The sequence below is a fragment of the Corylus avellana genome, chromosome 2, assembly GCF_965113065.1.
Source record: "Corylus avellana chromosome 2, dhCorAvel1.hap1.2, whole genome shotgun sequence".
Taxonomy (NCBI): domain Eukaryota; kingdom Viridiplantae; phylum Streptophyta; class Magnoliopsida; order Fagales; family Betulaceae; genus Corylus; species Corylus avellana.
This window is the reverse complement of record NC_142491.1, coordinates 31,141,133-31,156,373: the sequence shown is the minus strand read 5'-3', so window position 1 is coordinate 31,156,373 and position 15,241 is coordinate 31,141,133. Positions and strand designations below refer to the sequence as shown.

Genomic DNA, 15,241 nt, shown 5'->3' with positions numbered 1-15,241 from the left:
AAACCGTGAAAACCCAATTCCAAGTGTCTATAACGACTAATTGTAGGTTGCCTATTTATGTCCTATTAAGAATAAAGTAGCTATTAAAATTGCTATAAGGCTTATAATTGATCATTATTAAATTTTGATCAAATAGTGATTTTAATAGCCACATCATTCTTAGAGCATCTTCAACAAGAGTTTTCATTTTACTACTCAAAATACAACTTTTTTCATTTTAGCTACTAGTATTTCACTACACACTCCAACAAGAACATCTATTTTAACTATCTACTCTAATTAAATATTATTTTTCAGTATTATTTTATTAGTTTTTATCATTTCTTTGTCTTCTTCATAAGAAGAGACAAAGAGAGAAGGACAGAGAAAAAAATTAAAAGAATAGAAAGAAAGAGAAAATATAATAAAATATTACTTACAAGTTGCTACAGTAACTTGTAAATATAAAAGTTCACTGTAGCAATAGTAGGAAAACCTCATATTTTATAGTATCTATTAGAGCAAGAAAAGTTAACAAAATAGCTAAATTTAACTAAAAAGCTACTTTAAAACACTGTTAGAGATGCTCTCAGTGGGACACAAGTAAACCACCTAAAATTACTCGTCTACACATGGCTAATTAGTTGGATATTTGATGATAGAGTAATGTTATTTGGATTGCTACATGACACATTGACAATTATCTAAAAAAAAAATGATGTCATAGTTAAATCAATCTAAGAATTAATTTTTACTGCCATATTATTACGTGGGAGGACTGGTATACACCATGGCCTCAAAACTTCCAAGTTTTTTTTTTTTTACTTTTGACCCTTGTCCCTTTCAAAAGCAGTCAAAAAAATGAACCACACAAACAAATCCATAATTGAATAATATTGTTTATTATCTGATTTTGTATATATATATATATATTTCCAGAATTTATATGGATATTTTTATCTTATAGACAAAAATTTAGGGTTATTTTTATCTTTTTGCTCGCCTTGGATTTAGAGGGACATTGATAATTTTTTGGTAGTTTAAGAAAATATTGTTCTAATTAAAAGTTTGGAAAACATTATCAATTAAGTAGTAGTTTGAAAAAGCATATAAACTTTTTCATATATATATATATATATATTAGAGTAAGTCTTCATTAGTATTTAATAATCGGGGACCTTATTAAAAGAGCCTTAAGGTCTGTTTGAGTTTGTGATTTGAAAACATAAAATTTAAAAACACATTTAAGCATTTAACAAAACCTTTAAAATCACATTTTAGTATTTAAAATTGTGCGTTTTTAAAAAAGTATTTTTTTACCTGCGATTTGAAAATACAATTTTTTTATTTTATTTTTAAATTACAATTTTTTAAAAATGCAATAAAAAATAATTTATTTTCTGTTATTTGATTTAAAATTATATATTTTACCTATTAAATCACAATTTCAATCCTACCCATAGACAGCGTCCTAGTCATCCTAAGGTCCAGCCGGCCCTAATTGCACTTGCAACCCAGCTGAGTGAAGCTCTCAAAAATATCCCAAAAAATCTGTGGCTACTAGTGGTACTCCGATTCCTGCAAGCTTCCAAGCCACACACATGGGAGGTGACCCCACAAGGCCTCGTTTACTTCTACAATTCTTCTGGTTTCTTTCGATACACAACACAAGATCCAAATCCTTATCTTCCCACCATCACACTCTTGTACTCTCCACCAGTCATTTCTCCTCCTGTATCCTCTCACATCCTTCTTTATTCTACAACGTACACTCTTCATCTACTTTTCTTTCTTCCATCTTCTCCGATCTTCTCTTCCTTCTCTTTCTTTCCTCATATCGCTGCACCACTTTCTCCATGCTTGGCCTAACTTTTGGGGTTTAACTCAGGATTCTGTTGAAGGGTTTTGAACAGTTTTCCAAAAAAAAAAAGAAAAAAGAAAAAAAAAGTGCCCTTTGCAGCAGTATCACTTTGTCTTACATTTTCTTGGAATTTTTGTCGGTTTAGCACCACGTGCTGTTTTTCTGACACTGTTACCGGTTCTATAACAACGTTTCTCTATCTGGGTGTCGCTTGAATCTTCAAAGAAATCTCTTTTTCTCTGTGTGTGTGTGTGTTAAACATATGGGTATATTCTGTGTATCTTGTATATTTTGAAGCTTAGCAGAAAGCTTGAGAGAAAGCCCGAGAAGAAATAGAGATATCAATCAGTGGGAAGATGAAAATTCAGTGTGATGTGTGTGAGAAAGCTCCGGCAACAGTTATTTGTTGCGCGGATGAGGCAGCCCTGTGCGCGAGATGTGATATTGAAGTTCATGCAGCAAATAAGCTTGCAAGCAAGCACCAGAGGCTTCACCTAGAGTGCCTCTCCAATAAGCTCCCTAAATGTGACATCTGCCAGGTAATTCATTTCATGAATCCTCACTTTTTCTTTTTATATTTTATTTATAATCACTATTATTGATGGTTTTCTATCTTGTGTACACGGATTTATTGGTATTGTTGAATCCATCTATTTAGTCGATTGGTGTGTAAAATTCTTTGTTTTGATTATGTGAAACTGCAAAATCTAAATTAGAGGCATCCTGATTTGGCTTAGGTGGGATTTCGGTAGATCTTAGGTTCAAATCTTATCAACCCAAAAATAATTGTATCATGTTTGGTTGCCAATATAAGATTTAAGTGTCGCACCCAAAAAGTTAAAGACTTCTTGCTAGGAGAGACTAGACTTTTTACAAGTGATTCTAAGGAATTACAATTGTAATTTAATTAGTCCTTTTGGAATGATAGGGCAAATGTGGTCGGACCCTTTTCTAAGTTGTTACAAATACTATCAGAGTAACCTAGCATCCCTACCTAGCACTTAGATACTCCATGACATAGATCCTGAGCAAAGCGTGTCAACAATTTGAGTAGGGGAGATTGTGACTATCCAAAAAGTGGTTATTGGGAGCTCTAATTGCAACTTAATTAGTCTTTTTGGAGTGATAGCGCGGACGTGACTAGTTCTTTTCCTAGATCGTTGTATTAAGAAACTATAGATTTTCTTGACCCGTTAAGAGTATCCAAATCGTCTTCCTTGAACAATTATTTTGTTGTGCGTATACAAATGGTGATATTAGTTAGAGCACTCCTTGCAGCCTCACCAAAATCTTTTTTTTTGGTTATTTTGGTGACGCAATTTAGCTAAATTGGTTTAAATCTTCACTCTTCGAACTCATTATTTTAACCAAAATAAAATGTTGAGTGAACAGTACTCACTAAAGATAGTGAGTAGTATTCACTCACCAAATGAATAAAAAATAATATAAATTTTCTCTCCTTCACATTTCCTTGAAAAGGTTTTTTTAAAAAAATATAAAGAAGTATTTGAAAAAGAATATTTAAATGGAATAATGAAAGTTGATAATTAAAATAGTGAGGCTGCTGGAGTACTTTAAAAAAGTGGGTAGTTAAAATATAGAAAAATGTACTTTTGGTTATTTTGGTAAGTAAAATTTGGCGAGGCTACTAAGAATGCTCGTAGAATCTGATTTAGCAGATCATTTACTTGAATAAACCACCATACATAAGTCATTCACCCAACAAAAAGATAATTAGAGTAAATATGAGAGTACTATGATGAGAAGGCTACATGATCTTCTCATGAGCTGCTACAGGCTTGCCTCAAAAGATCTCATAGCAGGGTTTTTTTGTTTTTTTTTCCTCTCTTTGCTTGGATCTTTCTTCATCAGAATGCATAAAAAGGGATTTTTTTATGTTTGGGACCTGACAGTAGGAATGGCATAAAGAATAGATATAAGATTTTTTTCATCAGGATTTTATAATAGGATTTTATGTTATGTCATACCTCCTTTCCTGTCTAAGTATAGATATAAGATTTTTTTAAGTCACCCACAAATTCCTACTGGACAAAGAAAAATCGAAAATCACCAATGGATTAAAAGTCAATAATCATAATTTTAAATTCAACTATGATTTTAAAAGCCACGTTACAGTTAGGAGGACACCAGGAGAACACTAGAAGAACACCTAGCATTTCCCAAGAGAAAATAAGGTTGTATTACAAACTTTTCTTTGGAGAGAACTCTGAGAATTTTACTTTACGTACATTTTGTAGTGTGTCTATAATCCTTTGGCTAACTACGGACTTATACATGATTCGATCTAATTTTTTTTGGATGAATAGATCTAGATATTGTATATCATTGATTGATGTATGTTTTTTAACTTCTCGATGAGAGGATAAAGAAAACAAACAAGAAACAAGAAAACAAACACAGAGAATAGTCTCTCACATGTACAGCACATTTTCTGTACATGTGCTAAGTTGTCACAATGAAGCGTTTTTCTACAATCTGTATGTTTTTGTTCACAATGAATGTTGTGATGAGTTAATGTTTTCCCAATCGCTCAAATTCCTCTCTCTCTCTCTACAAAACAGGATAAGCCAGCTTTCATTTTTTGCGTCGAAGACAGAGCCCTCTTTTGTCAGGATTGTGATGAACCAATTCATTCGGCTGGTAGCCTTTCAGCTAAGCATCAGCGGTTCCTGGCTACTGGAATCCGTGTGGCTTTGAACTCCAGTTGTAAGAAGGACACTGAAGAGAGTTGCTTGGAGCCACCCCATCAGAACTCACAACAGATTTCGGTGAAAATGCCCACACAGCAAAATTCTAGCTTCACATCTCCTTGGGCTGTTGATGACTTGCTACAATTTTCTGATCTTGAATCCTCTGACAAGGTAAGAACGACATCTATATCTGAATCAAAATATCTTTACTCCGTAGATGTATTTGGATGTGATTGTCATCATAAAGAATGACAAGAATTGAAAACTTGGGGATCACACTGCCAGCATGTGCTTCACTTTTTTATTTTATGGGAAGCTTAGATTTGTTAGGTCAAATAAACATGGTGATATTTACATAAAAATGGGCTAACCAAAGTGGATGAGCTCTTAACAATGGTTCTTTTAAGATCTGGGGACTTCATTTTGGTTTCCATTCCTGACATTTTGATAATTCCCTAGAAGGCACATGCCCAATTTTCATAACTTAAATGATTTTTTGACATTGGTTTGCTATTATTTTTCTCAGGAATGGGAAATTGATGTCAAAAATATATACTGATCATGTTTTTCCATGGGATTCTTGTTTGTTCTATTGTGCAGAAAGAGGCACTTGAGTTGGGAGAGTTTGAATGGTTAGCAGACATGGGTCTTTTTGGTGAGCAAATTCCTCAGGAGGCCTTGGCAGCAGCAGAAGTTCCTCAGCTTCCAGTGTCGCAGTCAAGCAATTTTACCTCCTACAGACCCACTAAATCCAGCATGCCCTACAAGAAGCCTAGACTCGAATTCCCAGAAGATGATGATGAGCATTTCACAGTTCCTGATCTTGGCTGAAAGTCCTACAATAAAGAGTTGAAATGTTGATGAATTATATATCTATATCATACTCCATAAATACATGTATGTATTTATGTATGTGTATGTATATACCTGCTACAATTTTTGTTTTTTCCTTCTTTTAGGATAACTGTGTTTGCAATCAGTTGATAATGCATTTTAGCAGTTGCTTGATCTTGGGATAGCTCAAATGTTTAGTTTAGGGGATTTACATCTCTCTTGACTCTCAATATGTAATTTTAGTCTTCTTTTAAATTCTGAGATATGCATACGGTGATCTTGGGCTTTAATATGTCACAAGCCATGTGCTTTGAATTTCTTATCTCCTACTGTGGCTTAAGCAAAGCATGGGAGAAATCTTGGAAAATTTGAAAGAAATTAAAGTAGCTGAGGCATGAACTTTTAAGTCGATCAAAGTGTTTCATCCAAACCCAAACACCAACTTTTTTTTAGGAGCTCCGGAGTCAGGACTATGTTTAGTAATTCATGTTTGACGTGGCATGTTATTACTCTTCTGAGTAATGCTATACGGAAGGCTTGACTCTTTCTAGGGCTTTCAAGCGCTTGAGTCTTTCTAGAGTTCTGTACACACAAAGAAGATTTTTAGATGAATCTCAGCAATTAGCAACTCTCATGGATTGCCACATCAAAAGTGATCTTCAATTAGCCTTTATATATATATATATATATATATATATATATATATATATAGAGAGAGAGAGAGAGAGAGAGAGAGAAATGAGGTTGTATACAGTAGGTATTATCATATTACCATAATGACTACGTTTTGATTATTACTAATTTTTTTATTTTTTTTTACTTTTTTTTTTTAAAAAAAATTTAATTTTTTTTTTTTTAAATAGGGTTAGTGGTATATATAGAAATGAAGTTGTATGTAATAGGGTATTATCATATTATCAGTGGCGGAGAGATGTGGAGGGGACCTGGGGCGGTCGCCCCTGGTGAAAAAAAATTTTACAAAATATTTTTCTGGCATGAATTGTTTACTGCCCCAGGTAACAAAATTTTGTTACAAAAAAAAAAAAGGAAAAAAACTCCTCCAGTAGTTTCGGTTTTTTGGTTTCACATTAAAAAAAAAAAAAAAAAGTCAAGAAATTTAATGTTTATTTATCAATATTTGGCATTTTCTTGTCATAATCCAAGTACCCAACTGTGTAAGTTGAGAGTAAAGTTTATAATTAAAGTCATTAACGCCTTAATTTGTCTTGATTATGACAGTGCCCTTAATTTGACTTGGTTATAATTTAAGCTTTTTAATTGAGATATATCTCTCATTTTCATCATTTTGTTTATCATATTCTAAAACAATATTGTTATTTTTTTTTGTTTGGTGTGTTTTATATACTTTGGGATTTTGTCAACTATCAACGAGTTTCAGAAGATTATTGCCAATCTTAGATTTGTTCTTTTTATTAATTCATTTTAGGCTAATAGCTATCGGAATATGCTAATAATTTTATTATAATATCATTAGAGTGTGAGAAGTAAACAATTATTAAAACAATATAACTTCGTAACAAAATGGAAGATGAATTTTTTGAAGATAATTTACTTGTCTACATTGAAAGGAAAATTGCTGAAAGCTTCGATTCAGATTTAATACTTGATGATTTTGTTTCTCTAAGACCGCATAGAATGCAATTTTCGGCACTTTGTATTTTGTATTTTTCTTTACTTTTGTACTAGTGCCTACATGCATGGTAACTAATATATCAATTTAACATATAAATATGCTTTTTGTGATACATATATTGTGATATAATTTATTTTTTGGATTGTATTTACCATATTATAATAAAAATATAATATATAAAGAAAAAAATTATTTTATCATTATATTTTATTATTTTATTGACGCCCCTGGTAGAATGAACTCTTGGATCCGCCACTGCATATTACCATAACAACGACGTTTTGATTATTACTATTTTTTAATTTTTTTACTTCTTTTTACGGTTAGTGGTTATTAGAGTTATTAACCGTATAGTCAATCACGGTTAGCGGTTTTAGTCAAAAATCACTAATCGTAACTACCTTTTCACCTTAGCCATGTTTAGAAGGGATGACCACTTTTTTTTTTTTTTTTTTTATTACTGGTCTTTTCCTAGGACAGGTTTCCAAGCCATCAGATTTTTACTATGAAGCTTTCTAGCAAAGATGCTCTAGTTGTTTCACTGCATCCATAAAAGTGACTTGAGAAATTAAGTGTTTCAAGGTTTACATCTTCATAATAAATCTTCTTTTCTGGAGGTGGATAAAGCCTTTGCCTTTCACCCGGACATATTTCTCTTTCTTTCGTCTATGAACTCCTCAAAACACTTTTTCTTTGAGCGATTAATGTTCATGGGGAGCCCCATATACTTGGCATTGCTGGACCAGCACTTCAAGCTAAGAGAGACGTTATAGGTTGGAGTAATGTTAGGTACTATCTTTTTATCTTCTTAAAATTCTCCTAAAACTGATGTGGCTTTTAAAATTACCATTAAATTTTAGATAAATCATACTTGAATTTTGATCCAATAGTGATTTTGAAAGTCACATCAGTTTTAGGAGGATTTTATGAGGATAAAAAGATGGTACCTAGCATTACTCTATAGATTGAGAGTATATTTGAGATTGTGTTTAAAAAATAGAGTTTTTAAGTCAAACAATTTTTTTTTTTTTTTTTTTTTTTGCAAAAGCTTCATTTTTAATCTTTGTCAAAAGTGGATTTTGGCTTTTTAGAGTAAAAAAAATCAAAGAAGTACTTTCATAATTTTTTATCAAACATGCTAACTTTGGTGAGTGGTAGCGCGGATGGACAGAACTGATGGAGAAAGCCAAATTTGATTCTGAAGAAAATAGATATGAAAATCCCCTCAGATTCGACGGGATGGCGGTTCACAAACGTGATAGGCCGGTAGAGAGCCTGGACGGCGGATGTAAGCAAATGAAGAAAGAAAAGAGGGGAAGTGAAAGGAAGAGGGGGGAGGAGGAGGGGAACCCTCCTCCCCTGACGCCTAGGGTTTTTTTATTTTTAATTTTTTTAATTTTATTCAATATGACACAATATAAAGAAAAATTGAACACAGAAAATAGAGGAGGATATCACTGTAGGAGCTATAACATAACACCCACATGACAAAAATATATGCGTCAGAATTCAAATGTGCAATGAGATTGCTTGCCCTCTTTTATTTATTTTTTTATTTTTTTAAATGGAATCTTTCATATTCATTTCTTAAAAAAAATCAAGAGCATAAAGCTCCTACATTAGAGAAAATAAAGTTTTGATAAATCATAACCAAAACTATAAGGTTTACAACGTTATAGAGATAAACATAAAAATCTTACAATCGCGTCCTATTTATGACTTCAACATTCGCTAACCTATGTCCAAACTTCAGTTATAGAACATATCTGTTTTATGCAGACTCAATCTAATATATAAGTAGCCCATATTCCCAACTTTTATTTTCTTGGCAATGGGAGTAAAACTCTCGTACCAAAACTAATCATCTTCGACCCAAAGGCCAGGATAAAAACCTTCACTCTAAAGATCATTATAAAAGTAGATTTAAGGAGAACCCTTATTCAAAACAAAAAACAATAAAAAAGCCCGAAAATAGCTACAACAACAGCTAGGGTGAGGGGGTGAAGCGCACTGGCCAGCGCGTGGTGGACGAGATGGAGCCGTTTTACGCTAATGGGCAGCTGAGGAGTTGGGGAGCACGGTGAGCCGGCGCATGGTTGAGCGAAACCAATTGAGGAGATTAGATTTTAAATTTGAAAAACTAGATCTAAAGCCTAACCGATTCCGGGGAGGTTAAGAGCGGTGCAGCACGGTGGAAGGCGGACAGAGGCTTCCCAACATAAGGAAAGGTATGGCCGAAGCAAGTAGATTGACCTCGAAAAAAAGAAAAATTTGGAGATCGAGGGAGGAAAGAAAAGGGAGTAGGGGGAGAGGAGAAAGCTCCCTCCTCTTTCCTCTCTAGGTTTTCTCTTCGCTAGCCCTCTTTTACTTGGTGATATCATCAATGACATTTGTTTAGTAAAAGTGATTCTCCTAAATTTTACATTTTTGTTAAATTTGATTTTAATGCATCCATTAATTGATTGTATATTTTTTTTTTTTTGGTAATTATGTTTAATTTTAAATATATCTTAAAAACGAATATAGATATGGCAAAAATTCAATCTGAACAAAGTTCTTGAATAAATTATTATTATTATTATTTTTTTTTAAAAAAAAGAAACACTAAAAGATTGTTTGATGCAGACCGGGAGGGGCTCACATGCAGTAGACAAAAGAAAACTACCTTGAAACTAAAGTGAACTGCCGTCAATTAAAATAAACAACATTAAGTCTGTTTTTTTTTTTTTTTTTTTTTTTTTTTTTTTTTTTAATTCTCTGTCAACGTGTTGAAGCCCCACCTCAACTCGTGGACTCTGAACAATCAGAATTTCCACAAAATTGCAAGCTGGTGAAGCCCTCGAACAACTGCGCACCCCCAGTCCTGATCAATTGGCATGCACCCATCACTTATATATGTATTTTCACGCACATTATATATACGTTATGTTAGCTAGTAATATTGACCTGATATTCTTCAAAATATATTCTGAATAATTTTATGATTCTGGTCAGGTTGGGGGGAGAATTTCATCCTCTAAATATCATAATAAACAAAGAAAGCACCTGATGCAGCGTAAGACCTGCTGCTTATTGGTACTACCTACTTAATGAAGATAAGACTAAAATTAAAGAATAACAAAGGATTGGATAATGATAGACTGGAAAAAGTGTTTGACCGAAACGACGCCAAATAATTTTTATATCTTGTAATTCTATAGAATAAAAGCTCTACCCATGTTGCAATCTATTCCAAATAACAAAAAGAGCTCTACACTGACATCAAAGCATTGTACAAAAGAAACTGCAAAACAAACTTAACAACACCAACTAATGGTTAGGAAAAAAATTCCAGAGTTGTGTCATGGATGTTCAAACTTGTAAGGAGACTTGAATTACACTTGGTATCCTGCAATTTTGCAAGCAATGAGAAATAATTAGAATAATTATTAGCACTAACATATTATATATGCCTTAAATAAAAATTTAGTAGAATAGTACCTGATGTAGTGATAAAGGGTAAATATTACAAGGGTCATTAGCACTTGTAGAATGATACCCGTACAAATCTTATGTCATATTTTATTGATCAACAATTGTATGCATTTTCTTCAAATAAAATCGATTGAAATTAAAAAAAAAAAGAAAAAAAGAAAAAAACACATAAGAAAAAAAGCTGAAATATTGATACCTGTTCTGAATGACGATATGACAAAGGATTAGAACTATCAGCTCCATGCATCAATGAAGTTGTACACTGGCCCTAGTTTAGTTACACACTAATTAATAAATGAAACTCATATTAAATAAGTTAAATGTATAAATGTGAAACATAATTAGGGCTGTTAAGTGAGCGAAGCGTCTCGCGAGCAAGCTCAGGCTCGGCTCGCATAAGCTCGGCTCGTGCTCGACTCGAATATTAAATGAAGCACTTCATGAACACAAATCCTAGCTCGAATATTAAACGAAGCAAGTTCGGCTCGACTCGGCTAGGCTCGTGAGCAAGCTCGTATAAGCTCGTGTGTGTGTGTGTATATATATATAAACTAAATAATACATAATTAATTATAAATTTCATAATTATAAAAATCTTAAAATTGCATTTATATTTAAGTGTTAGAGAATGAAAAATTCTAAACCCTTTATGATCAAAGAGAGAGAGAGAGAGCAATCATTAAAAAAACCTTGATTCAATTAGAGCAGACACAAACGAAAGGAAGAAGAATCAAGCAGAAACTATTGAGGGAGATTGCAAAAGGCATAAACTATTGAAGAATCGTACAGACCCAAACACTATCACTACCTGTTTGATGAGCGAGAGTGAGAGAATGAGAAATGAGAGTTCAGGTGGAAGATGCGCTGTGACTGGTGAGGGGGATTGAGAGAGAGACGTTGAAAAAATAGTTTTTTGTAGGGGGCGTTGTCCCAATGCAGTCTAAATGCAACTTGTTAACTTGTCCCACATTGTTAAGAAAACATTAATCTCTAAGTTTGCTTATCTATAAAAGGATGCATATCCTCTCTTTGAAACCAAATGCCTTGCTGTATTGACTCAGGCTCCATACTCGACTAGCTAGGTTAAGCAAATACTCATATGCAAACTAACTTCTTAAGCCGTTTAAGAGTACTTGAAGTTAATTTTTTTTTTTTTAAAACAAAAAAAATTAAACATAAGAGCCAGCTCGCGAGCTGGCTTGGCTCGACTTATTATTAGCTCGAGCTCGATTTTTTTGGCTCGCCCTTGAGTTCGACTCGAGCTCGAGCTCAAGTAAAATTTAAACGAGCCAAGCCTGAATAAGGGAAGCTCGCTCAAGCTCGGCTCGTTTACACCCCTGAACATAATATAAAGTTGTGAAACTATTACATGTATATACTGATTTGCTTGTGGGGGATGATTATTGATACTTTTTCTTCTTCTTTTTAGTTACTTCAGTACAACTTTTAATTCGACGCTTTCCCTTACAACCTTGCTTCTTTTTTATGCCTTTAGCACTTATGATTGTCATCTCATCTAATAGATGTTCTTGAGAATTATCCACTTGGCTAAGATTGGACTTCGTTTTCATTACATCTTCAATCTTTTTGCTCAACTCAGCATAGTTTTGCAATGCTATATTGTATGCTTCTTCACAACTACTCGCCTGATAAGCTTGACATACATGGGGCATAAAGACTTATATCGATTTGTGACTTCTAAATTGGTGTCTATTATTATTTCATGTCCATTGAAGTCTTGCACAATCTCATTCCTTGCATCTTTTGTCCATCTCTTAAGGATGTACTTCTCTGGAAGTAGCTTGATATTCATAACATCAAGTATTTTTAAAGCATGGCCACACAAAATTTCACATCTCTCAAAATTTCTACAACTACATGAAGCATTATTTTCTAAAGATTTCCAGATGACTTTGCGATCTTGAGGCTTATTGTTAGAACACAAGATAATCTGGGACTCTCACATTCAAAACCTGTAGATAATTCCAAGTAGTTATTATTTGTAATTAGATTTCCTTATCATCTCTTATCTCTTATCTTTGTATATTTGAATTTCATCTCTAATCTATTCTCTTCAATAGTTATCTCTTCATCTTTGTATATGTAAGTTTCATTGTAACAAGGACTCTTGTATGATTATATATATCAATACAAACCACCAAGAGTGGTATGCAATTCAAAGCAATTCAAGTAGAGTTTATTTAGAGTTCGTTTATGGTATCATAGCATAAACAGACTAACGTCTAGCTCAATGACAGAAGCCGAAATTTCTTGTACCTCCATAAGTGCACCACCATCACCACATCTACCTTCCAATTAGCCACCACCACATATCAATCCATTACCACCCATCAATCCACCACCTTTGAATCCAGCTCCCTTATACACCATACCAAATATGTTTCATACTCTCTACATCAAATTATCCAAGGATAATTTCACCTCATGGCGCACACAAATTCGCGCTTTTCTTCGAGGCCAAGACGCTTACGGTTTTGTGGATGGCACAACTCCACCACCGAAGCAAACAATTCCCAACCCCAACACTGCAGTAGACGCCCCGAAGACCATCCTCAACCCTGACTACATGCAGTGGGTTCAGAAAGATCAAATGATATTGAGTGTTCTAATTTCCACATTCACCGAACCATATGTGGTTCATGCTGTGGGATGTGCTACTGCCCGTGACCTTTGGGTAGCCTTGATCAACATGTTCGCTTCGCAATCTCGTACTCGAATCATGCAGACTCATTATCAACTTGCTATGTCAAAGAAAGGTCAATCCTCCATCACTGAATATTTTCAGAAGATCAAGAATCTGAGTAATACTCTTGCTGCTGCCGGACAACCTCTCAATGATTTTGAGAGCGTATCTTTTCTTCTTGCTAGGCTAGGATCTAAATATGATCCTTCTGTCACATCTGTTACCACAAGGGTAGATCCCTTATCTATGGATGAAATATATGGCCATTTATTGGCTCATGAGATGAGAATTGAGCAAAATATGCCAACTGCCGAGATGCTTATTCCCTCTGCAAATTATTCTAACCGGTCCAGCACACCACGTGGAAGAAGATTCCGTGGGAGGAATGTGTTCACTAAAGGACATCAAGCATACCGTGGTCGCACTGCTTTTCCAGCCCGTGGACGTGGGTCCTTCTTCTCCAACCAATCTGCTCCAACCCGTCATCTTTGCCAGTTGTGTGGCAAAACGGGCATCTTGCAGCTCGCTGTTATTCTTGTCTTGATTCCTCATTCCAGAATGAATCAGCCACTTCTACACATGCTCTCTACTCCTCTCCATCAGTCAATCCGGATGAGGATTGGTATCCGAACACGGGTGCATCTCATCATCTAACTCATGGGATGAACAACCTCAATCTCACATCGGAGGAGTATCACGGCCCAGATCTCGTTCGCATAGGCAATGGTTCAGGTTTGTCTATTTCTCATACAGGATCAGCAACACTATCCGTTCCTCGTCGTATTTTTTTGCTTAAACAAATTTTACTTGTGCCTAAAATTTGTAAAAATCTATTGTCTGTTCGTCAATTTGCTCATAATAATGATGTACTTTGAATTCCATTCATCTTATTTTGTTATTAAGGATTTCCGAACAAAGATTCCTCTTCATCACGGCCAACTTAAGAATGGTCTCTACCGATTCCTTAAGTCATCTCCCTAGTCGTCAATAAATCATGCCTTAATTGGTGAACGTACATCTGCGACTCACTGGCATCAACGTTTAGGTCATCCAGTTTTTCGTGTCGTTCGACACATTTTATCTAAATTCAGTCTTCCAGTTACCACAAATAAAGCTCTTCCACCTTGCTTCGCTTGTTCGGTTGCCAAAGGACATCAGCTACCGTTTTACAATTCCAGCATTAAATTGTAAAACGGATGTTTGGGGACCATCCCCTGTTATTTCAATAAATGGGAATCGGTATTATGTCTCATTTGTGGATGCATTTTCTAGATTTACTTGGTTCTTTCCAATTCAAAATAAATCAGATGTTATGCCCACCTTTCTTAAGTTTCAATCCATGGTTGAGCGCTTATTCAATACCAAAATCAAAAGTATACAATCAGATTGGGGAGGTGAATTTCGTCCTATTACAAATTACTTTCAATGAATTGGCATAAATCATCGTCTATCTTATCCTCATACTCATCAACAACAAGGATGTGTTGAGCGCAAGCATCGTCATATTATTGACACCACCCTTGCTTTACTTTCCCATAGCAGTGTTCCAAAACAATTCTGGGATGAAGCATGTCAAACAGCATGCTATCTCATTAATCGTCTACCTACACCTGTATTAGAACACAAGTCTCCATTTGAAAAATTATTCTCTTCTCCTCCAGTTTATAATTTTCTCAAAATTTTTGGGTGTGCCTGTTTTTCCAATCATAGACCTTACAACACCCATAAATTTAATTTTTGTTCTACACCATGCATATTTTTAGGGTACAGTACTCAACACAAGGTTATCGTTGTTTTCACAAAGAATCGGGTCGTTTCTATATTTCAAGAGATGTAACTTTTCATGAATCTCAATTCCCCTTTCTTAATTCACCATCTAGAGACACATCCGATTCCTCCACTCCACTACCCACTGTTCAAATTTTTTCACAATTATCGTCTCCTTCCACTCAATCCACGTCAATTTCCCCATCTTCAAATATATCCTCTTCTACGGATACACCTTCCATCCCTAGACCCGAGAC

At 34.5% G+C, this 15,241-nt stretch overlaps 1 protein-coding gene across 1 annotated transcript; it reads left to right on the top strand.

The window, feature by feature from the left end:
• The first annotated feature begins 1,613 nt into the window (after positions 1 to 1,613).
• On the top strand, positions 1,614 to 5,644 carry STO (B-box zinc finger family protein). The gene is made up of 3 exons (XM_059604384.2): positions 1,614 to 2,379; positions 4,423 to 4,722; positions 5,152 to 5,644. The coding sequence occupies exons 1-3, from the start codon at positions 2,197 to 2,199 to the stop codon at positions 5,380 to 5,382; spliced, it is 714 nt and encodes a 237-aa protein (XP_059460367.1). The 5' UTR covers positions 1,614 to 2,196; the 3' UTR covers positions 5,383 to 5,644.
• The last annotated feature ends 9,597 nt before the right edge of the window (positions 5,645 to 15,241 follow it).

Excerpts from the sequence above, each read along its gene's own strand:
- STO (XM_059604384.2), top strand. The coding sequence starts at position 2,197 with ATGAAAATTCAGTGTGATGTGTGTGAGAAAGCTCCGGCAACAGTTATT. Across the intron at positions 2,380-4,422 it reads CTAAATGTGACATCTGCCAG|GATAAGCCAGCTTTCATTTT; the intron begins GTAATTCATTTC and ends TCTACAAAACAG. Across the intron at positions 4,723-5,151 it reads ATCTTGAATCCTCTGACAAG|AAAGAGGCACTTGAGTTGGG; the intron begins GTAAGAACGACA and ends TCTATTGTGCAG.